Genomic DNA, 25,487 nt, shown 5'->3' with positions numbered 1-25,487 from the left:
GGTGTTTGATACTGAAGTGGCTTCCAATATTGATGATAATAAAGCCCATGCAGTTTTCTAGTGAGGATTTGACATTCTGGGGCATTCATGCATCCGGTATGCACACATGTAGAAAATTCCTGAAGAAAAACAAAAACAACCACATTAATAAATGAAGTCAAAAACCATTTGTGTTTACCTCTAATTTATCTCCCTTAATAAGGCTGTGTTTCTACAGAAAATAACTTTAAAAGTGGAAAAAAGAGACCTATATCAGTTGAGCATGCATAAGTACACTACATTTAAAATGAATGTAAAAATGCAAAAGAATAGGTGCTGTTTTTCAGACTGTAAAGCTGTCATTACCTGAAAAGAAAGTGAGCACAACAGACACCCAGCCAATGATGTAAGACCAGGAGAACCTCCAGTTACCATAGCGTTTACCATAGTAATTTATTGTAACTCCAGTGTACACAGCCATGGCCAGAAACACAAAAAAGCCTTATGGAGAAAAAGGAAAGAAGCAGGATTAAACTAAAATTATAAAATGATTTGAAACTTTTTTTTTATTGTTAAATGTAATTTAACCTTTAAATGTAATATGATCAATATTGTAATTATTCTTTTAACGCTACATTACAAATTCCATGTTCCACAAATTGCAGGTTAATTTACTTAGCACAGTAACAAAAGCAAAACAATATAATAAATTTTTATTTCTCTATGATTACATGCAACAACTAGTTGTAAACACTCTGTGAAATATCATATTTTAAACATTGATATGAAAAATGATCTCAAAAAGTTTTCATACTTAAAGGCTATATATAAAACAAGAAGAAAGGTGACTTACATGAGATGAAGAACAGAATGCCTGCAGCAAAGGTTTTATCAAACCTGTCAAAGGATGAGTAGTGGATGAAGGCCATAATACCAATGATGATGCCAATGAAGCAGGCCAACAGAGACAAGATCATGAATGCCCGTGTAGCATCCCAGTACGCTGTAAATATACACATGCACACGCATCAGAAGATCTAGGGAACAACATCAACTTTAAAACACAAAATCAAATGCACATTTGATGCAACCAATGCATGTTTATGTTAAATTCCATTAAAAAAAGGGAAATCCAATCAAAATTCTTTCTTCAAATTTCTTGCCACTCTGTTGGACCGTAAATCTCACCAATGCTGTCGGTGTGTGTGAAGCATTTTCCAGGCATGCAGTATCTCCACAGCCCCTGATGCATGTAGTTGTTTGAATGACGGTACTGCATCCAATAATCTGTTGCTGTGGAAACAATCAGGAGTATATTGCCCACTCCTGCACAAAACAGCCCTCCTCCCATGAAGCTGTACATTCTGCACCTACAGACAGACTAAAAACAAAAGCACACACATGTTTAAGGTCCTATCCACAGTCATACATATGGGCACGTGCGTTAATGAACACACACATAAAGGTCAGGGTTGTGTTAGCATCGAAGGACCGGTGCAGACTTCCCTCAATAGTGCTGCACTATTGAGACATGTAAGTGTCTGTAATTGCATTGTAATGAACACATTACTTCCTCGGAGTGAGCTGAGAGGTCAGTATCAGGAGGCTACTCTCACTCACTCTCTCTTTCTTCTTTTCAGGTTAAGGCTAACAGAGCTCTCAGGTGAACTGGCTGGAAGAGATTGCAATTATGGTAAATAGGACAATGCTTATTCAGAAAAAGCATTGGTACAGTGTATCAAGTTTTTGAATTGATGTGCTTTAAATTCTATTTGCTGGGGTGTAACTGATTGCCATTAAAATATTGACAAATATTTTAGGTAAAAGCTATTTTTGTTTACCATTCAGTAGAGGGCGCCATATAGTTCAACTTCTAATTAGTTTAAAAACAACACTTTTTTTGTGCACTATTTGGTGACTCCTACATTCATACTTTCATTAGTATAAAATCATTTTAAACAATCTTCCTAAATGTGTGTAAAATGTGTTTCAGCATAAAGGTTCTGAGAGTCTTTTGCAATCATTTATTAATAATAATAATTGTAAATATTTAAATCAATTTTTCAAAAATATTTATATATATTTTTATATAAATATAAAACTCAATAGAAAAGTCCATAAAAATATGCCCCAATGTACTATGTTAATATGAAATAATTTTCTATATTGATTTTTAAAAAATTTTTCACAAGTGTTATTTGCATTCTGACGGAAAATGTACTGGTCATTTTCTGTAAGGACATTATCCTATCCTATCCATTTATCTACATTTTTGTTTTTCAGTGTATTTAAAAAACAAAACATTTTTAACTCATTTTCAAATTATCTTATTATCTGGAAATATTTGTAACTTTACACAGTTTTCTGAGCAGCTATCTTAGAGTTGACACTACATTATTGAGTTACACCTGACAGATGTTCATTTAATCATTGTATTCTTGAAGGGTTAAATATTGAAGAAAGACAGAAAACAAACAATAGCCAAACACGAACAAATCAGTCATCAGAGATCCATGGTTCTATCAAACAATCCGATAATCTAGCTATTAAAAGTAGTCACACTTACCTTTACCAAACCCCTTAATGAAGTCTAAATAAAATACGGCAGGGCCCTATAATGGCTGTACAGGCAGCTTTTCAGCAGCTCTTAGCACTAGCGTTTAGCGGGTGAATAGAGAGAACGGGGGAAAGACCAAGCGGCGCGCTGAAACAAAAGAACAGGCAAAAACGCAGCCAATCAGCTAGAGCTAGTTTTGTGAATTTGGAATCTGCTGAAGAAACAGAACTATCTACAAATCCTGATGACTGGAGGCTTTCCATTGAGCGGGCGCCACTAACCGCCCTATAGTTGGGAAGAGGCCGAGCGGAAAATCTGGATTGCTGTTGGGCCTAGCATGGAACAATTCAATTTTCAAAACAAAATTTCAATTTTATTGTGTGTTTTCATGTTCTGCTACAATCTAGACATATGCTCTTTTTATATCAATTTCCAATTTCAGGTTATACAAGAGGATTTCCATGCAAAGCTTTTAAAAACATCCACAGTGCGAGTTTGAGGAGTTCTTCACTATCTAATTAAAGTGATCAAATGAAATACAATTAACAACAGCCTTGTTCTGTAAGCTGCTATAAAAGCAACTGTTAAATGAATAAATCTAAATGTCAAATACTCAGGTATTATAAATAAAATATGAATAAGCAAACCGTTATTCATTCCTGTGTTTGCTGTCTGAGCCTTTCACAGATTTACGCAATATGCTAAAACACCTCCAATTTCCTCAGCATTTGAGTCAAACTTACAACCACCCTATTGAGAATTAGCTTAGCTTTGCTTTCCCTCGCCCTTATGTGTGTTAGAGTTGTTTTCTCCTCCAGAAGGGTTCCTCTCCCATCTCCCGCACATGGTCCCGAAGATGAAAGGACCACAGTGGATCCATTACCTGCATTAGAGCAAGTTGCTCGGACCAATTGACGACTACAAAATGCAACAGGAAAGGGTTTTTTTCAAAGATGTGAGTGCCGTACTTACGTCTAACTTCATTTTTATAGACCACCGCCTATTTTGTTCCATTTCAACTGAGGCAGCAGAGGGGCATTTGATATCATTCTGAGCTATCAAAGTGGACAATATGCCTCAGTGAGAGTGAAGCATTTCTTTCTCGAATGCAGCTGGCTTTTCAGAGGATGAATTTGTTATGACATGTGTATTAAAGCAAACATTAATGATAACAAATGTCTACTCTGTGGATGCACGGAAATAAAGAATAATCCTAACAGACCTTCAGAGGATTCTCGGTACCTTTGTGGGCCAGTTACATGCAGTTGCATGACAGATGACAAAAGCGCAATGTCACTAATGCTAAACTCAATCCCAGTCCTATCAAATTGTATGGATTTATTTTTTACTGCTGTCTTTACTGTAGAAAACAGCATGTATCGACAGATAGATATAGACTGGATATAAATACAAAATAAATGGACAGACAGTCAGACAGATATAGGACTGATGAACTGTTTGGATAGATGGATAGACCGACAAACAGACAGATAGATAGATATAGGACTGATGGGCAGATAGATAGATAGATAGATAGATAGATAGATAGATAGATAGATAGATAGATAGATAGATAGATAGATAGATAGATAGATAGATGGATGGATGGATGGATGGATGGATGGATGGATGGATGGATGGATGGATGGACGGATGGATGGATAGACAGACAGACAGACAGACAGATGGATAGACAGATAGATAGACCGACAGACAGACAGATAGATAGATATAGACTGGTAGATAGATAGATAGATAGATAGATAGATAGATAGATAGATAGATAGATAGATGGATAGATAGATAGATAGATAGATAGATAGATAGATAGATAGATAGATAGATAGATGGATGGATGGATGGATGGATGGATGGACGGATGGACAGACAGACAGATAGATAGATATAGGACTGGTAGATAGATAGATAGATAGATAGATAGATAGATAGATAGATAGATAGATAGATAGATAGATAGATAGATAGATAGATAGATAGATAGATAGATAGATAGATAGATAGATAGATAGATAGATGCATTCTCCGGATACTCTTGGGTCAAAAGGATATTGAAATAATTTGTGTTTCCAGTGTCTCTCTTTCAGTAGCTTGCCCTTTCATAATGGTAGAAAACACAAACCAGTGTTCAGCCCTGACCCCTTCAACATAATGCACACTGCCTGAGAATGTCTTTGAATCCTTTAAGCTGCCAGGCGCATCCCCCTAAATGCCTAAATCAACTCTTTAGAATTTCATTTTGCAGCCTTCGGTTGGCTAATTTGTATGGCAAGTGCTTTCAACATTTTCCCGGCATTTAAGCGTCTGCCTTAATCAAAAGAGCATGCAGACGATTCTCCCTCCCATTCCTGCTCCACAGCACTGAGTATGGAATAAAACCCTTCCACTTAACCACTTAGATGAATATATCAAGAAACTAATTTGTCATTTTAATTGCATGATTTGAAGAGACGCTGCCTCACTTTGCCTCTTCCATTTTGCTAGATTTTCAATGTGAGCACACATTAGATTGATCTATGAAAGACAGCAGAAATCACAACATTTATGTCTTTTCATTTTGCCGTAATTAGATAATTGAAATTCTTGTCACTGTCTCTGCACTTTTGCAAAACACAAACAGCACACAGACCCTAGACGGAAGAGATTGGTTTTTTTGCTCTTTGCGTTTGCGTCCTCCTCTTTGTTTTTTTTCAAGTTACTTTTCCCCTCCGCTGTTTTGATTTTTTTCCTTTTCACCAGAGCCAATCACTCACTCCATCTCCTGAAGCCAGAAATAGCACAGTGCATGTCCATTTTGTTGAGATTTACCGTCCCCATTAAGTGATTGCTAGCTGAAATGACAGGGCACCTTTCTCTTGATACACTCCGAGAAACCCGGCTGGCTCACATTAAGGACACATTACTCGAGCCCATTTTCATCCAGCTGCAAGGATATCCATTAAGGTGCCTCACAACCCTAAATTTTTCCATTTTCTCTCTCACTAAACTTGACTTCACATATTATTCCCTGCTCTGTTTTGTCATTTGCAGCGACAAATTATATCAGGGCGAGGCTATCTCTCTCAATGTTTTCCCTCCCGACAGAGCAATTTGCCGTGACCGATTCTGAAGTGTCAAAATGGACACATCATTAGACCTAACTATGACTGATGGATGGTTCTCCTCAGAAGTTCTCCAGAGTCTGCCAAGTTTTCAGCTCTGGAGAGAGGCAGAGTGTTATGGAATCATCTTGTAAATGGACATCTCAGGAGCTTGTGTAGGCCTGCCGAACCAATTAGGTCAACACCTTTCAAAAATAATTATATCTATCTATCTATCTATCTATCTATCTATCTATCTATCTATCTATCTATCTATCTATCTATCTATCTATCTATCTATATATATATATATATATATAGATAGATTAAATCCACTTGTTACATACCAATCCACTTATTACATATAGAATGCTAAATGCCTAAATAGCTATTTGGTTCTTGTTTAGCTGCATGGCCTAAGTGACCTCAGCAGAAAAGAAAAGTTGTTTCAGTGGAAAAGCAAGGAATTATATTTTAATTAAATATTACAAAGACAAACATTTTTATTCCATAGAATAACACAGATGCATCATTCACAATAAGACGACATGAGTATATGATGACAGAATTCTTATTTTTGGATGCGCTGTACCTTTCAGAAAGTACATTTAAATCTATTTAAGTCTATTTTAATTACTTTACCATGCAAACACTTTTCTAAAAACAGTTTATTTAACCTTAGACAAAATATTTATAATCTAAAGAAGGTCTGCGTATGTGCTTTTTTCAGTATCATATTTGATACATGACACTTTTATGGCTCATGTAGTATAAGAGAATATGGAGCTCACACTCGAGGAGGCAAAAAAAAAAAAAAAAACTGCCCAAACTGAGCAGTATAAAATTTGATGCAGTTGCTGATACTTGAATGGCCAAAATGTAAGTTGAAATTCTGATTGCTTTAGATTTACATTATAGCTTTACATTTAAAACACAAATCAATGAGATCTTCATAGCCTAACAGTATAACAGATTACTTACATAAAATGCATACAAATATCAGTTGTAAATCTGATATCTCCCAATAAGATGATATTTAAATGCTTATTCTTATAATAATAACAGCAAAAAGACAAGTGTATCACGACCTGAAGGGGGACATTTTTAGAAATATACTACAAGGCCTTTTACTTGCTAAAAACGTGTAAATGATCAATCCGACAACAAAACATCAATGTTTTGATCATGCTGATAATTTACAGGCCTTAGAAATGTGTATCAAATGTGATACAGTAGGCTTTATAGTGTTAATATATGCATATACCTATACACTGCATGGCAGCATATACTTTGACTGCTTCCTGTGCATGTTTTGAGTCAAATCAAATAAAGGGCATTTGACTTCACACCAAAACAATAAAACAGATGCTTTCAAACATTCAAACACACAAACAAATGCAAAAGATCCAACGCGGGCGTTTGGCAACACAATCACCTTAAGAGCCGGCTCTGCTCTGAGCACGCTCCCCGTCGCGTTGACATTCTCATTGCGCTTTACCCATTAATTCTGCCATTGTTGTTTCTGAGGTCTCATGGGGTCCTACGAGCGACTCAATAAGCAGTGCTTAACCAGCCTCCTATGTCCATTCAGCTTCAGTTAACCCAGACACAGAGTACAGTCAACAAACCCGAGCCACGTCCCTGCTCCCGGTCAAAGCCTTTATCACCCTGTAATTGTACGAGTCGATCCCAAATAAGCAAATCAAAGCTCGACCTCACTTGGCGCCTCACTTTGCATCACAAGGGCGAGCGCCCGACATCGACTCCCGTCGAGGGAGACATGTTGCTAATTGAGTTCTCACTGGTCATTTGATCCCCCTAAGTGAGCAAGAAGAAAAAGGGTCTTGGGTCTCATCTGCCGGCGTAGAGCGCCACGTAATCCAGCGAGGTTCAGAGGTGACTCAGGGCTTACAGAGTCGCACTGGAAGCCCTTTCAGCCGGCACCACGCGAAGACCGATGACCTTTCTTTCAGCTAACGCCCAATGCCATGCAGAGTCATTGCTTTAAAAGCACTCCCTTGCTGAGAAAAGGAAAAATGCATGGCACAGGTTCTCATAAAAAAATGTTACAACTAATAAAGCATTCAAACATTTATGGAGAGAATCGTGCCACATCAATACCTTTTTTTTTTTTTAGTGCATCGATTGTTATTTTGTCTGAATGGATTGGCTCTTGATGAGAAATACACAAATCTACACTGCCATAAATTTGGACATGATGTGAAACAAAAACGAGGTCCAAACAGCAATAGGTTACTGTTGTAAACTAAAACATTCGGAAAAGTTCTGAGCACAGAATGGTGCTCCAACTCTTCGCACTTTCGGTTCAATCATCCTGAAGGCAGTGTGATTAACATAGGCTCAAGATATTTTAACATTTTATATCAGTAATATGCCTCATTGAAGTAATATGATGCATTTTACATAGGGTGATGCTAACTTCTGGGTTGGCCAACAAAACTATACTGAAGCGTTCTACAGCCTGTGGCCCAGTAAACCCTACCCAAAGTGAGCACTCTCTGAGTTAATTCAGAGCGCTGTGATCTCATTTGTCCTTCACTCCCACTTTTGTCTAGGTCAGAAAGGAGGGGTCTTCACGGGTCAGCAGATACATCCCGGTGAAAAGCTTGAGCCAGGGGGACTCTCTTTTTCTCTATCTTTATATGACCATGTTGTACTCAACACCTTGGACCTCCACATTCAGCCTGACTGAGCCTCACACTGGCAGGATCACACGAGGGCAATGGGAAAGTGCCATGGGACATGAAGGCTTGCTCAGAGGCTTCCTATTTGGACCTGAAGCAGCTGACTAGATATCATGGTCACTGTTGTAATTGAAACAGGCCTTTTACCAGTTTGAGTTTAGTCAGCTGAGTCTAATTTTGGAGGCTATGTCGTCCGAAGGTCGCATTTGTCGTTTGCATACATCATTGAGGTGCTCTCATTCAAGAAAAGTACAGGTAATACAACTGAATTTTATTCCTTGTGAGGTGTAAAATCCTGTAATTTCTTCCTTACTTTTCAATCTAATGGTTACTTTTCTCAAATGAGACCACCTAAATGATGTATGTGCCCAACAAATGCAACCTTAGGAGAACACAGCCACTGAAATAAGACACAGCAATTTTATCTCAGCAAGAGGCTCAAACTTTTTCAAAGAGCTAAATCCTGTTTTTTTTTTTTTTTTTTTTTTGCTATTATGGGTTATATATTGTAGGAATCCTACCACAGTGAAGGGATTTTGATTTTAGACTTTGGTATTTTGTCAAATTAGAGAGAGACGTTGTTGTTGTTGTTTTTAAATTTTATCCATAAAAAAAAGAAACAACACAAAACAAGGTCTCTTATGAAAATCTGAGAAATAATAAGTTTATGCAAAAGTATGCTGTTTTATCTCTTTAGGAGCAACATCTGAGATATTAAGGAGCTATAATTAGCAATTTCTTTCCTTTATCATTAAAGTGATATTACTTGCAAATTTGGAACACACACACACACGTACACACACACACACACACACAGTATATATACATGTGTGTGTTGCAAATTTGCAAGTAAATTGCTATATATATATATATATGTATATATATATGTCCTATGATCACCAAGACATTCTTTTATGTGTACATCAACAGTATATATGTGTGAAAAGTGTAATGTGGGGTTTGGGTTTTGTTTCTTGTTCATTGTTTTCATGTCTTTTATTTTGTAGTTTGGCCACAGTCTTGTTCTGTCATTTGATTCCCTCGTCTGTGTGTTATGTTCTGATTGGTTCTTTGGTTCATGTGTCATGGTTTCATTGGTTGTCTTAGTCATGTGTCTTGTCTCTCATTGGTTGGTTCTTGTCATGTGACCCTCATTGTTTGATATAAATAGCCCTCATGTTGCCTTTGTTATTTGTCCAGCTTTTATGTTGTAACCCTGCTGTCGGTGTGTCTGTTTATGTCAAGTCTGTTCAAGTCAAGTCTTTTGGATTATGTTTTGTCTTTGTGTAAATAAACTGCACTTGGGTTCTCACTTCAACTCGCCTTCAGTGGACCATTCGTTACAGAAAGCTAGACCACAAAAATGAACCCAGCAGTTGCTCTCCTTGAACTACGCCAGGGGAATCGTCCCATTGAGGATTATGTGGAGGATTTCTCTTATTTGTGCCACTTAGTGGACTTCAGTGACGTGGGCCTCAAAGATATCTTCCGTTTTGGCCTCACAAATGAAATCTCTTTGTTAGTGTCACGTCACACCTCACTGGACTCTGGCTAAATATATTGACTTTGCACTCTGGTTGAGTGGTTCCTCGTTTACTGTGGGGTTTGCGGATGAGGAACCCTGCATTCCTACAGTGCTCACCACACCAGAGTGCTACCATGTCCCAACCGTCATGTCTGGAGTTGCTCACGTCATGCCTGCTACTCCAGAGCCTGCTCACACCATGCCTGCCAAGCCAGGGCCTGCTAACGTTATGCCTGCAACTCCAGAGCCTGCTCACATCATGCCTGCTACTCCAGGGCCAGCTAACGTCATGCCTGTCAAGCCAAAGCCAACTACTCCTGGGCCTGCTAACGTCATGTCTGCTGCTCCAGGGCCTGATCACATCACGTCTGCTACGCCAAAGCCTGTTCACGTCATGTCTGCCAAGCCAGAACCTGAACTCACGAACTCACAGACTGTCCTGTCACGGCCGAGGAGGCTGTTCATGAACTCTCTGCCTGTCCTATAATGGCCATGGAGGCCGTATCTGAGCTCATCGCCTGCCCTGTTACGGCCAAACATGCCGTTTCTGAACTGTCTGCCTGTCTTGTTACGGCTGCGGAGGCCGTGGTTAAGCTGTCTATGCTCTGTTCCAGTCCCGCCTGATCCGCCATGGTGGTTCCCTGCACCATTGGCTCCACTGAAGTGGTCATCTGCTCCACCCTGGGGGTCTTTGGTCCGGTCTGTTTTACTGTGGAGTCTTCAGCACCGCAGGCTCCACCCTGGATTCCTGCTCCGTCGGCTCTGACCTGGTGGTCTCCTGGTCCACTGTTCCACAGTCTGCCATTGCTCCACGGCCCAGGTTCTCCAGTGTTTCACTGTCTGCCACTGCTCCACGGCCCAGGTCCTCCAGTGTTTCACTGTCTGCCACTGCTCCACGACCCAGGTCCTCCAGTGTTTCACTGTCTGCCACTGCTCCACGGCCCAGGTCCTCCAGTGTTTCACTGTCTGCCACTGCTCCACGGCCCAGGTCCTCCAGTGTTTCACTGTCTGCCACTGCTCCACGACCCAGGTCCTCCAGTGTTTCACTGTCTGCCACTGCTCCACGCCCAGGTCCTCCAGTGTTTCACTGTCTGCCACTGCTCCACGACCCAGGTCCTCCAGTGTTTCACTGTCTGCCACTGCTCCACGCCCAGGTCCTCCAGTGTTTCACTGTCTGCCACTGCTCCACGACCCAGGTCCTCCAGTGTTTCACTGTCTGCCACTGCTCCACGGCCCAGGTCCTCCAGTGTTTCACTGTCTGCCACTGCTCCACGGCCCAGGTCCTCCAGTGTTTCACTGTCTGCCACTGCTCCACGGCCCAGGTCCTCCAGTGTTTCACTGTCTGCCACTGCTCCACGACCCAGGTCCTCCAGTGTTTCACTGTCTGCCACTGCTCCACGATTCACGTCATGATTCAGGTCCTGTTCCCCTTCACGGGCCTGGCCCTCCATCCCTCCCCCGTTCCACCTCCGCTTTACCACCCTCCTGGACTTGGTGGGGATTGGGGTTTTGTTTAGGCATCTGGAGCTGCCCTTAGAGGGGGGGACATGTAACGTGGGGTTTGGGTTTTGTTTCTTGTTCATTGTTTTCATGTCTTTTATTTTGTAGTTTGGCCACAGTTATGTTCTGTCATGTGATTCCCTCGTCTGTGTGTTATGTTCTGATTGGTTCCTTGGTTCATGTGTCATGTTCTCATTGGTTGGTTCTTGTCATGTGACCCTCATTGTTTGATATAAATAGCCCTCATGTTGCCTTTGTTCTTTGTCTAGCTTTGTATGTGTGTAACCTGCTGTTGGTGAGTCTGTTCATGTCAAGTCTTTTGGATTATGTTTTGTCTTTGTGTAAATAAACTGTACTTGGGTTCTCACTTTAACTTGCCTTCAGTGGACCATTCGTTACAAAAAGAAAAGCAACCATCACTGCATTTACAGTTTGGGCATGTGTGCCCTTTATTGTCTCCAGCTTTCCACCGTTCTATATGAGAGAATTAAAATAATAACAACACAAATAATAAATAAATTCACTTATGAATTGCCTAACACTTATGATGACTAACTTATTCCCCATTTGTAAGCATCACCTACTGTTAGCTGCTAATTAAGAGCCCATTTTTCCACTAATCTACAACCCAAGTCTCTGTCAGTCACGAAACGATGGCTGCTAAAGCACAAATGTGCCACTTTACCACGAGTCTGGGCAAGCAGACGTTAATTAGCCTGTTCATAGAGCAATTTCTCATCAGCCCCCCACCCCCACAATCCTCTGAGTCGCATGGGCTGCATTTCCTTATTACACACCTATTGACTCTCAGTTCAATAGAGGGAAAAAAAACTTCTTAATGGACTCTGAAAGAGGAGTCATTTACAAATGATGACTGCATTATTAAAGTGAAGTGCCTACATGGAAGTTTAAATGTAAGTGGAAGTGCATTTTAACCTGTCATTTGGAGATGCTATTCAGTCTATTCATGTCAGGGTCATACAGGCTTCACTACTAATAAACCCACGGCAGAGCAAATGTAACCCTGTTATTTGGCTTTATTGCAAATTGACACATAATTACAGAAAAGATAAGGAATCCTCACTCATTAATTCTCAGTAATATGTATATTCTAGGTCTATCGGGAATGAGCAACTGCAAAATTATCTTTCAAGTGAGCCGAGCTGCAGTTAAGCTATTTTTTAATAGCAAGAAATCCAATGTTTTTCAAGATAAATATATAATATGTATACGTCTCAATTTCGCATATCTAAACCTTGTAAACTGCTATTTCCAACAACCACAATTTACTACAAATTATGATTTGGCGATTAAAGCGTTTATAAATCGACAGGGAGGCGAACGTTGGCAGTGGTAAATGCACGAGGGTGGAAGTTTCTTGCAGCCCCATTGAGCTACTCAGCACGGCTTTAAAGGCAGATAATGAAGAAATGGAAAATGGAGCACAAATTGACCCTTTCACAGCGTGCTCCAAACATTTGTATGGGTACCTGCGGAGGCCATCCCACTTCCCATCAATAAAATAATTTAAGAACACATTATACTCCTTTAAAAGGTCCCATTTGTCTGACCAGGTGATTTTTAAAAGAGCCTTCGGATTAGAGACACCCTGCCTCAGGTACTTTTAAATCAGAACACAATCAATATGACTTAGCCAAAGCTTTGTTTAAATGAATATTATAAAAGAAATGCAGGTGATTTCGCCAGAATTTTCTCCCTTTTGAATTTCAAGTCAATAGAAGAAAGAGTGGCAATAGATTTTTTTCCCCTGGAGATATTTTATTCATGCGTTGAGGTGAAAGTCGCCCTTTTTTACAGGAACATCTTGTAATTGAAAATGCAATAGAAAAATACACAACAAACGGGTCAAACATATGAGTATTTCTTGTCTTCATCGTGCCTTACAAGACAAACTCTCCATCTCTAATCTATGCATGAGATTTCTTCTCGATTATTTTTTCGCAAGTTCTGGATTGTAAGAACTGAAAAAGGCACACAAATCAAAGATAAATGGACATCAATAGCCTGTTTTTCATTCCGGATATGATTCTGACAGGTGGCAGTGTTTGGAAGTGTGTATTCGAGCATGTGTGAGCGGATGTGCGAATGTGTATGTCCAGAGCCGGGCTCTGGGCTGCGCTACGCACTAGTGATTTGGCATGTTAGTGAGTGTGTTGTGCCTAATCAGACAGAGGGGCCACGGTAATGGAGAGAATACAAGTGGAATCACAGAAACACACACAGCGGCAGGGCGACAGTAATACAACTAATTCCTCCTCTGTCTCAGCTGCCGCGCAGAACAAAATGGGGTCAAGAAAAGGTGCAGGCAGCTTCAAATGAACAGCTGTTCTCTGCTAACTGCGTGGAGCGGCAAGATGGTGGCATACCAAAGCACCGCCGTCAGCCCCTCCCTCGTACATCAATGCAAAAGTATGTATGTTCAAATAAGGCCAGGACCTCTGCATATCTCTCCAATTCTATACTTAATCATTTCTGACGCCTGCCCATCATCACCAGGTATGTGTCTGGAAACACTCAATATAGGCAGACAATGATATGCAGTCAGATTGCTTTTGGTTGCCCATGTTGTTTGGTTGGGAGGGGGGTTATGTCAGCAATTGCCTATTACATCGCTCCTCGTAGGCAAATAAGGAACCGGCCTGCGCATAGGAGAATCTTGGAATGGGGATGCGATATCTAAGTCCTAGCAATCACAAGACAGACAGAGTTTAATGGAGTAACGAAACTGTGAGATTTGTGAGATTCAAAAGAACAATGCAGCCCATGTTGTGCTCCTGTTTGAGGGATATGAGGGTTCATGCTCATGAAATTGATCGGTACACATATTTTGATATTTTGTATTGATGTTGTAGTTATGGTACATAGGGGCAGCGGAGAAAGATGGAATGGGACTTTTTATTTTTATTTTTTTTTAAGAAGAGAGACAAAATATGCTTTAAAAACATACTGTATTTTAACATAACTAAATCCTTTTTTATTTTTGAATAATAAAATGATTTATTATACAACAAACTATGTGTCCTTTTATTGACTCTCTCTCTCTCTCTCTTTGAATGTGAGATATATAGAGTATATAAAACTATCTGTGATCAGATTTCTATACTGCATATAAATATAAAAATTATATATATAAAAATTAGAACATGTATAAACATATTTAAACACTTAAATATTTAAAAAAAAATTAGATCATGTATAAACATATTTAAACACTTAAATATTTAAAAAAATTAGAACATGTATAAACATTTAAACGCTTAAATGTATAACAGCATAAGCCTATATATGTATTTATATGTGTTGTTAAATATTTACAAATATTAAATACATTTATTACACATTGTTATTATATTATAATTACATTTACATACTTAATGACACACACACACATGAAACATTAAATATATATTTTAGACATTTAAAAATGGACTCCATAATATAGGCCTATATATATATATATATATACACTCTAAAAAAAAAGGTGCTATATAGTACTAAAAGTGGTTCTTTGGCTCGTAATCACAGGAGAACCACTTTTGGTGCTATATAGCACCAAATCTTGGTGCTTCAGTGGTTCTTCACTGTTTCTTTGGCATGAATGAGGGGCTATATAGCACCGCTACCATATACAGAACCCGTTAAGCTCCTGTATGGTTCTTCAGTGGTTCTTTGGGGTGATTAAGGTGCTATATAGCACCACTGCCGTACAAAGAACCTGTTAAGCCCCTTTAACGGTTCTTTACAAGCCAAAGAACCACTGTTGGTGCTGTTTTGCACCATTTTTGTTGAAGAAATACAATGCAATATTGCACCTACGGTTCTAGCACCATTTGACAAAGCACCAAAAGTGGTTCCCCTATGATTACGAGCCAAGAACCACTTTTTTTTTTTTTTTTAGAGTGTGTGTATATATATATATATATATATATATATATATATATATATAGGATGTATGTATTTATTATTACTACTATGCATATATACATAAAGGTATTTATGTTATATAAATATACATTTACACACATACTTATGTACAAATAAGGCTGGATTGACAGAATAGCAACCATTATTTACAGTGTATGTATGTGAGGTTGAGCACATAGATTGCACAGGAACCATATTTGTCTGCAAATACAAGAACCAGAAATCTTACATTTAATTTCTCCAATCTCACATGTCTGTGAATCTGAACACAGAGCCCCCGCACATATAATTTGTCAATAGTTTATAGATTTTCCATAACGTACAGCAAACTTGACCCTTTCTCTTGGCAAATCAATTAGGCACAGTCAGCCACTTAATGCAGAGGCTCTCTCATGTATATCTCCAGTTTTGAGAGCGGAGCTCCATGCAAATATAATGTAAGACAGGGATGCATTAAGCCCTCCCCATCAGTCGCAATAATGGATTAAAGTCCGCAGTCACTCCGCAGTTTGCCAGTCAATGTTCTTTATTTTCAGCATCAACCCAATTTCATCTTCTTCTGCTGCCTTTGGAAGCAGTCGATTTGCCGTCAATTGCCATCTCAGGCAGCGGCATTAATGCGCGCCCACAAAAGGATGACACACCGCATTATCACCTCACTTGCTTTCAAATTAGAGTGGACCGCTGCCTCGGCGCAGCTTGTGACTGGTTAACACTATCAGCTATTTGTTGTGATTGGCCCTAATTCGTGGTGTCTAAAGATTTCATCAGGCATTTGATGAGTGAAATAAACCACTGCCCACAGGGAAATTGCTCTGATTAATAGAATTAGACATTGGAGGGGAATCAATACGAGAGAGGCGGTCACGTGGGGACGGGCCGAGCTGCCCATCATTTTGCCTGCCGTTGGCTTGGGCTGCCCAGCACATGACACTTTCCCATTAACAGGCTCTGTGTGAGACTCAAGAAAGCGGGGATTAGCAGTCGGCTGATGCTAAGGAAAGCGCCAATCTGTTCGGATAAATGGCCGGACCATATGGGTCCCGTTGGACGTGGATTACTTCAATGGCCTCGATGCCATTCTTCTCTGTGGAAAGTACGGGAGCGATAGCAAACTATACTCTTCATGTGTGTTTTCATTTAAGGTTCCTCCTCCCTACATTTTTAACCACTTAAGTGCACTCAGAGGAGCATCGCCTCCTCCGCCGCACCTCTGCCCCCGACCGCACCGCCCCTTCCACCCCCTTTGTGTCCGATCCCTCTCTTTTACATTAAGAGCTTCTGTCGGCTGGTGACTTGCGTGAACCCCTTCGTCCATACGATTCAGCCATTACCGTGGGGCTATTGGGAACATCTAGTGTCCTTGTGAGAGGAGGATAGAAATAAACCCAGGCCCACTCTCTGTGGACGCTCATAATGCCTCTATTCACTCTTTAATTCTCTTCCCATCTGCTTTCCCCAGATGCCTGTTGCCGAGATAGAACAGCTCATAAAAATGTAAATGAATTCTATTAGATTTAAGTGGTTGTTTGTAAATATAAGTCTATTTGGCGTCACTGGTGTCAATTAGGTAGTATGAGCGCATTCTTCCGCAGATGTTTAACTTCGCATGATGGATTCATTCAAACGGATGTTGTTTTTAGTCCTCTGGGTGCCCTGACCTAAAACCGAAAACTCAAATAACTCTGTTTCTCTCAGGAACAGCTATAGAAACCTGGCTGATAATAGCAAGGCTATAGATGAGTTTTCGAATCCTCATTCAGTACGACAAAATTCTTTAAAAGAATTACTACCTACAATTATAATAAAAAATCTTTTGAACGAAATTTAAAAAATAACTACTAATATTAATAATATTCAAGGTAAACATGATTTTCATTAGAACACCTGCTGTACTTACAAAATTAATGCCCTCTGGTGGTAAAAAAATGGTAGTAAATTAAAGGCTTAACTCATAATGCAAGGTACATAGGCTATAATATATAAAAAAGCATCTACTATTGGTGTATTATTGTCATGCCAGTGGTCACATTTATTACTGGAATTGAAAAGAAAGGTTTCTATCTTAATATGTTTCATGTAATTTATTCCTGATTTACTGTTCTAGAAACATTTTTTTTTTTTTTTATCATTGTTGAAAACAGTTTTGCAGCTTAATGTTTCTGTGGCTCTGTAATTCTCTTTTGCAAATTATTATCGTACTATTCATTTTTACGAAGCTTAAATATTTTGGAAATTATTTAGTTCAGGTAAATTTTAGGATTTCTATCATAAATTATGAAACATTGGTTTAGTTGGATAACACTGGATAAGTATTTGTACAAATTTTTCATGATTCTTGTTTTAAGATATTTTGCTAATTTGGGTGAGAACATTATAGAATTATCAGTAACATTCTGGAATATTCTAGTTCTTTTCTGGAACATTCCAAAACATTGTGGGACTAGTCATAAAAGACAAAAATCACCCAACGTACACTTCTTAAGTTGTGGACCTGGTTTTTGGTACCTATTTATTTTACACTGTTGTTAGCTGTTAACTGTTGTTTATGTAATTTTTAGTAATAACAGATTAGCTTGTATAAATTGATGACAACACAGCAATGATACACAACAAGTAATCAGATTTTTGTATTCAGCGTGTCAAACTTAATAAAGAAACATTAAAAATAAAAGCGAAACAAAACTTTAATAAAAATTAGTTTCACAGTGTATTTCAAAGGAAGAGAAAATCTGAAATAATCTTTTGTAATATTACAAATGTCTTTGCTGTCAATTTTGAACAATTTAATACTAGGCTACTATTTTTTATTTTTTTAAAGCACTAACTTTTTTTCTCTGAATTAAATAAATAAATCTTACTGACTATTGAAGGGTAGTGAAATTTTATTATGCTAAATAGCCTAATCGTCTGAGATTAAACAGATGGGTTTTTTGTGTGTGGGGACAGAAACCAGAACCCAAAGTCTTTCACTACTCTCCTCCAAAAGCTGATTTTATGCTCTTTGTCTAAACGTCTGTAAAATTCCTTTAGCCTATTTACAGTGTGATGATTATTTGTACATCTGTGTGAAACGTCGTCTAGGTATAAAACAGTAAATTTGAGGTGAGTGTTTGAAGACACTGGCCTCTAGTGGTTATAAAATGAAGTGTTAAATTATGGTCAAGCCTCATTTCAATCAATTACAGAACAATTACTATAATTTAGAATACATTATAGTTAATGTTGATGTTTTTTTTCTAGGCTGTCAGATCAGATGACAGCAAGGGCTTATTAAAAATGCGAATACCCTGAAAAATCAGAGTCACGAGGGCTTGTTATAAGCAGTTCAGTAGGTGATGGGCCAGAGGCGGTCACATAGACAGTTTGTTTAATGCGTATCCGTCCTAGACATACAGGCTCCCAGAAAGCTAGACCTCTCTCACCCCTCAGCTGTCTCTCTTCTAGATCAACCGTCTGTATCTGAGAGACCTCTCACCCCTCACCATTCCCTCTGCATCTCCCTCTAAATGAAGCTACAGCACCTTGTGTCCCGTATCCAAATTACACACTGGCTTCTGGTTGAATCCGCTGTGTCCACTCTGCTAATCTGAAATTAATGGGTAAAATCTGCATGGGACAGAGAGCTGCATTGTGAGATAAAACAGCAGGTGCTTAGGAGTAACGGTTAGGGAAGAAAAACGAGTACGAATTAATCACTAAAGATTTGTTCCTCTCGCTTTCATCTTTAGTAGATCTGGAGTCATGCGGTCTTATGGTCTTAACAGCATACTCTCTCTCTCTCTCACACACACACACACACACTGGAAATTAATCTAATGAGATGAGTAGAGAGGAAACTGAGCTGCTTAGCTTTTGGCCTGTGATTATATGAGATGATTGAAGAATATGACCCTGTTCTTGCTGTAATGTTATCCAGTAACTCCACCAAACTGCGAGTCAAAATGATATATACTGAGATATTTCGCCGTGATTGATGAGGAAGCTTCTCTTGCTACCAGCTCAGTGATAAATATCTAGGACTGGCGAAATCTGGGAATTATTGAGGATCTTTTTGAAGGGTATTATTACTAGCATCCCTGAGGGGAGTCTTTGTGTTTGTTGAAGAGCCAGTTTTGGCAATGTAACATCGTTTGAGAAGCATGATAGCTCTGCCACCTCTTCGCTCGTTCTTCCTCTTTCTCTTTGTTGTTTTCTCTTGCACACTCTCAGAGCAAAGGCCCCCTGCTGCTGGAGAGAGATGGTCTCAGCGTGATATCACTCAAACAAAAACTTTCAAGCCTTCTCTTTTTCTCTCTCTCTCTCTCTCTCTGTGCGCACATACACACACACACACACACACACACACACACATCACTAAATGGTCTGACAGGAGTGTTGCACACCCTGTGAGCTCTGGCACCGCTTCTGTCTCATCCATTTAGACTTGTGATTGCTCTGTGTACGTTAGAAAATCATTTAACTACCTGGCCAAAAACATTCAATAACACCAGACACCAAAACTGCTCCTTTCAGACAGTTTTATGGGTAGCCTTGGGTCAGTTAGACTTCCTCGAATTATGTAAGTGTCTCTGAGTAGATGGCAAATAGCAAGGACAAGAACTCTTATTTTTCTGCAGTTCACCACAGTTGCGCAAAATTCAGACTTGAAGAATTGTCTCTCTTTCAATTCATGAGTGTGAGTTTAAACTGAATTGGCCACACGCCACAGGAAGTTGAACTGAAATGACAAGTCATTTTAATTAAATAAAAAAATAAATACAAATATCTATCTATCTATCTATCTATCTATCTATCTATCTATCTATCTATCTATCTATCTATCTAAGACCTAAAAATCTCAAACTTAATTTTTAAACTTTTCCCCCCTTTTAAACAAGGCTTTATCAAGTTAACATTCAAAAAACCTTTCAAGTTAAAAACTACAATTATGCACAATTCTGCCACATAAGGATAAAAAAATTAAATAAAATCACACTTTGGAAATCATGACATAAAAACTCAAGATACTAAAGAAAAGTTTTTTTCTTTTCTTCTTCTCAAAATCATGACGTTTCAACTTTTTAGCCTTTTATTCATTTTATTTTGATTTTTTGTCATATTTCGTGTCATAATTTAAACTTTTTTATCTCAATGTCATATTTTTTTTTTTTTTTTTAAATTTTGATGTTTTATCTCATAATACTGATTTGATATGCCATAATATATGACTTTTGTATTTCATAATTTTTTCATAATTTTTTAACAGTATAACCATGATTTACCAATTTTTTTTCATTTTTATTCTTCTTTCTCACATACAAATTCAAATTACAGTCTGTTTACACCTGAATTCAAATTCAGTTTAAAATCTTTATTTTAATGGGAATTTAAAAGCCATTCTAAATTCTAAATGGCACAAAACCTGGCATTTCACTTAAACTGTCCTGTGTTGTGTTTAAATTTTGTTTTTCATTTTCTGTGATTTTCATACAAATCTTACAGGTTAGAAAAAAACATGTTTAATCATTTCACAAGAATTAGAAATGGGAATTTTTTTTATATCAATACCCCTACATATGTCTCATTCTTCTAAAGGGTGCCTAAACACATTGAGAGCAGCTTTGCCCATGTTTCCTGTAAATGCCTGCCTATGAGTCATGCTGCTCAGGGTAAGAGACAGGGAATTATAGTCAAAGTGATTTCATGCCTGTGTTTGAGTCATTGTGTCCTTCACACGAATATAGAATTGAGTGTTCAAGTAAAGCTGCAATTCTCATGGTAACATACAAAAACCCTAGATGAACAGAAACTAGCACAGTGTGCTGTTTTTGTTTCGCATATAAGATACTTAAATACTGTTTTTTTAGATGAATTTGAATCTTTCCGATTATAGCAACGTTTAATGAAATGATATGTATGATTTTCATGTAGACTACACAAATTATAAAGAGGAAACAACAATATTCACTATTAGGTCTGTCAAAATGGCTGAATTATATTCAAATTTAAAAGGCATAATTTCTGTTAGGGGGAAAAAAGCTTTTGGCTTCTCTCCTGAGGCCACAAGAGGGCGCATCGAGCAAAATATTATTTCTTCAAAGCAATAAAATAACAGGACTATCTTTGAAAAAAGTGCATAATGTTTAAAATAATGTTTATAAACCATATATAATTAATTACGTTGCTTAAACAAGTAGAAGCAAAACAGCATCATGTATGTCTTTAATACGAAGCACCGAAAACCAATCACAAAGAGTTCTTTTTTTTTTCATTTTAAAATATGAGATGCAGTGGGATGCAGAAAAACCGCCATAAAGTCTTGAGACATGTTTTTAAAAGTTGAACTTACATTAATTTTACATGGCTTTCTAAACATGCGGCTCTCTTGTGCGAGACGCGAGTGCAACGGTGATAAATGTCCCTCTAAAAAAAGCAATAAATATGCGTTCTGTGTGAACGGCTTGGTTTCAGTTTTGATGTAAACAACATCTTCTCCGCATTGATGTTCTCTTTTTCCATAATATTTTGAATGAACAATGTGGCAGTGCCACATCTTGGGTTCAACTGGATAGGCTAAAATAACATTAAAATGCAATGACACTTACATCGTCATCGCATCTCATGTGCCACTGATAAGGCTGCCTGATGCACACCTAAAATTGTCGATGTCGATTTTTATTTTAAATTCGACAAATATTCGAAATTCGATTTTTTTGACAGCCCTATTAACTATATATTTTACTATATAGAGGATATTTTGAAGAATATTGATAACCAAACTGACCATAGCCATTGACATCCATGTTATGATGTTAAGTCAATGGCTAACTGTTTATTCTTTAAAATATCTTATTTTGTGTTCAACAGAAGAAAGAAACTCATACAGGTTTGGAACAACTTAAGGGTGAGTAAATGATGACAGTTTTCATTTTTGGGTGAACTATCCCTTTAAGGTGCCATAGAAAGCAGATTGTGAATCATACAATCCAAACATCCGACATTCATCCAAACTGAGATATCTGACCGGGTTATCAAACCAATATACAACTGTAACTAGTGATGTATTGGCCCTATTTTCCAATACAATTTCTTTAAACATATAGAAAGATTATCAAAAATGTGCTGAGCTGCCAACTGCCAGGGCTGCTGTATATCCATCAACCATCTGCACCTGCACCGTGGACGTGATTCCTTTAAACGACCACCAGGGGACAGCCTTGTGCCATGTCTACCTATAAAGTCTAGCTAGAACAATGTCTACCATGCACTAAAATATAGTAGCATAATATATCACACAAGTAATGATGATGAAAAGAACTATATAGGACGACCATAAATATAAAAATATGTTACTGTTAATAATACTGTTATATATATACCACTTTGCAACCATGCACAAGGTCTTTTTTTATGAATAAAATATATTCTTTCCCACACATGGACTTGATTTAAATCAATCATTCAAAATTAATATATTTCCAGATAACATTAAATGATATCAGTCTTTCTTATGATCTTTCTTTCATATATATATATATATATATATATATATATATATATATATATATTACTATTATTATATTTTTATTTTTTAATTATTATTTACATGAAGGCAACCAAGCATTTTCATTTTGGCTACTCTGCATGATCAGGTCAAGGGTTGCCATGCTAGCATACTGTTTTCAATATTAATAATGGTTTGCATACAAAACTGGTCAGATATGCAGTATGTGCTCAGATTTAATTCATTTGGCCTTTTGCAGTGACTCACTCACCAGGGTAAGATGAATTCTCGCTCGGAGCTCACTTTGTTTTGAATATTGAACTCTATTTTGCCTCTGAAAGGTCATTCGTAAAATCTTAATAAAACAGCCAATTTTAACAGCAAAATATAATCACCTTCCATTTTTCTCAAGCAAACGGCTGTACCACCCCATTCATTCTGCGTCCTGAATCTCAATTGGAATCACCCTCCCTCTATCTTTCAGGATTTATGTGGACGTTGATATAATATACAGCCTCTATTATACGTCCCCAGCTGATTATCATGGCAAAGTCCAGTGCAAATACATGTCAGAAATGTTGCCTCATCCATCCCCTTTCTTGCGGAATCATTTACCATGAAAATGATTAATACCGAATGAGCCTCCCGAGCGCGTAAGCACAGTACCCATCATCTTGTCTAACAGGAATTAAACATTCATCAAAATTCAGAACATCTCCTTGTCATACAGAGCTGAGCATCAGTGATGGAACAGCACAGGGGATCTCTGCGGTGGAGGAAGTTTAATGTATGCAAGACTGTATTACTATACTTTACTTTCAAGCATCTGAGAAAAGCATGTTGATTAAGGATCAGCTTTTATGATTAAGAAAGAAGAAAAGGAGAGAAACTTGTTTTTAGATCAGTTCTCAGATACTGGTTGAGGCCCCCCAAGAGCTGAAATCCCATCAAACATTCTGGCTTCTCCTGCTCTTTCATCTATGTATCCCACCTGGAGGCCTGTAATTCCACTGCAGATACAAAACTGGAACAGAAATTAACTGCAATGCATCTCCAATGCAGAATCTCCCATTCTCAGCGTCTCTCCAAGTTTTCCGACACTCCCTAAAAAAGATATTAAGAAAGTCCAACATCAGAATATCCCAGTCACTTTTGAATTAAAATGAAGGACAAAATTTGCTCTTGGACTAGTAATGAGATGCATTGACATCTAGAGAACAGCAAAAATAACATTACATGAACCTCAATTGTTTATCATATTATACTAAAGTAAACAAAAATGTCCTGAAAACCAGACATTGACATTTATAAATATTATTAACAAGAGCTCCAACAATCTGATTTTCTTTTGTATATATAACATGCCTCAATAGGACAGCGTTGGCCGCTTGAATGTTGAGGTTTTTATGCTCTTACAGCTAATGTATGGCAAAAGACCACATTGTGTTTGGCACATCATATTTCTACTTCTCCCTGTTCTCTTTGTCTTTGACCCCATCAGAACTGATTTATGGCTCATTTTTGGGTCATGATCCATCTGTTGAGAACCACTGGGTTGCATATTGCATCATATGTAGACAAGATGGAAAAAATATGTTGTTAACTGTTTTGACTCAGGAACTACACTTTCAAAAGTAGATCTATTAGAGTTTTAATAGTAGTATGTGACTTTTGTTTTATGTTTTGTCTTGCCGTTTTTTCTCCCTCTCTGTCGTTTTCTCTCTGTTTTTCTGTGTGTCCTCAGGGAATTCTGAATTTCTGACAGCAAGATCCATTACCTCATTATTCATAATGTGTTGAAATACAATTTCACAGCTGTTTGTTTTGTTAGTGGGATTAGCTTTAGAATTAATATTGAAACTATCAATATAGACGGCAGTTGATGCACATTCTTCCACTAATATGGTAACACCATAATTCCATTCATTATGGAATATTAGATATGAAGCAGAATATATTGTGAACATGCTCTCTGTGGAAATATAACAACATAATCACATGAATACTAACAAACACTATACCCATGTTTCATCTATCTATCCAGATATCTATCTATCTATCTATCTATCTATCTATCTATCTATCTATCTATCTATCTATCTATCTATCTATCTATCTATCTATCTATCTATCTATCTATCTATCTATCTATCTGCCAACTTTTCAGTTCAACTTGAAGTGAGAATTTCTATGGCATTTTTCTATTAATCTGTTAATCTGCATTTATATATGCATGCACATCAATTTTGACAAAATATATATTTCTACGGTTTCCTGTAGTGTGTTTTTGGACATATTCCATTAGGATTTAGTAGTTTTACCACAAGCCACTAACAGAAGGTAACAAATCACCAGTAGAGACCTACAGGAACCATTATAGTTTCCATTAAAACCAACACAATTCCCATTATAAACAGTAAACCAAATTCTGTGATTATCTATCTATCTGTTTATGCTGGGCTTTTTTTCTACCCAATCACTGGGTTGAGCCTGTTGGGTCATATATTGATTTCTGACAGAACCTACAAATGATTGTAATTTGGTAAAAAACAAAAAACAAAAAACAAAAGCTATCATAGTAGACAGCATAATTAGGTTTCTTTACTTTTAGAACATTTTTTACGTCGTTAGCGTATGATAAATTAAAATGCAGATATTTACTGATGGCACAGCCATTCAAAAGCACAGCTTA

The 25,487-nt window shown here is 37.8% G+C and overlaps 1 protein-coding gene across 2 annotated transcripts; it reads right to left on the bottom strand.

Moving 5' to 3' along the window:
- Nucleotides 1-3: 3 nt before the first annotated feature.
- lim2.1 (lens intrinsic membrane protein 2.1) lies at nucleotides 4-23,872 on the bottom strand. Of its 2 annotated transcripts, none has more exons than XM_058788367.1 (5): nucleotides 23,787-23,872; nucleotides 1,168-1,360; nucleotides 833-982; nucleotides 346-480; nucleotides 4-119 (listed from the first exon to the last, which is right to left on the bottom strand). In XM_058788367.1, the coding sequence occupies exons 2-5, from the start codon at nucleotides 1,340-1,342 to the stop codon at nucleotides 58-60; spliced, it is 522 nt and encodes a 173-aa protein (XP_058644350.1). In that variant the 5' UTR covers nucleotides 1,343-1,360; nucleotides 23,787-23,872; the 3' UTR covers nucleotides 4-57. The 2 variants fall into 2 exon arrangements, with proteins under 2 accessions (XP_058644350.1, XP_058644351.1); XM_058788368.1 differs by lacking the exon at nucleotides 23,787-23,872 and adding an exon at nucleotides 2,546-2,633.
- Nucleotides 23,873-25,487: the final 1,615 nt, after the last annotated feature.

This window comes from Onychostoma macrolepis, chromosome 10, assembly GCF_012432095.1.
Source record: "Onychostoma macrolepis isolate SWU-2019 chromosome 10, ASM1243209v1, whole genome shotgun sequence".
Lineage (NCBI taxonomy): Eukaryota > Metazoa > Chordata > Actinopteri > Cypriniformes > Cyprinidae > Onychostoma > Onychostoma macrolepis.
Note: the sequence above shows the minus strand (reverse complement) of the source record. Positions and strands in the feature narration are given on the sequence as shown.

What these genes read in the sequence shown, in the direction of transcription:
- lim2.1 (XM_058788367.1), bottom strand. Translation starts at nt 1,342, where the DNA reads ATGTACAGCTTCATGGGAGGAGGGCTGTTTTGTGCAGGAGTGGGCAAT. An exon ending in CACACACACCGACAGCATTG is followed by an intron (nt 983 to 1,167) that starts GTGAGATTTACG and finishes GTATATTTACAG; the next exon opens with CGTACTGGGATGCTACACGG. An exon ending in TGTGCTCACTTTCTTTTCAG is followed by an intron (nt 120 to 345) that starts GTAATGACAGCT and finishes GTTTTTCTTCAG; the next exon opens with GAATTTTCTACATGTGTGCA.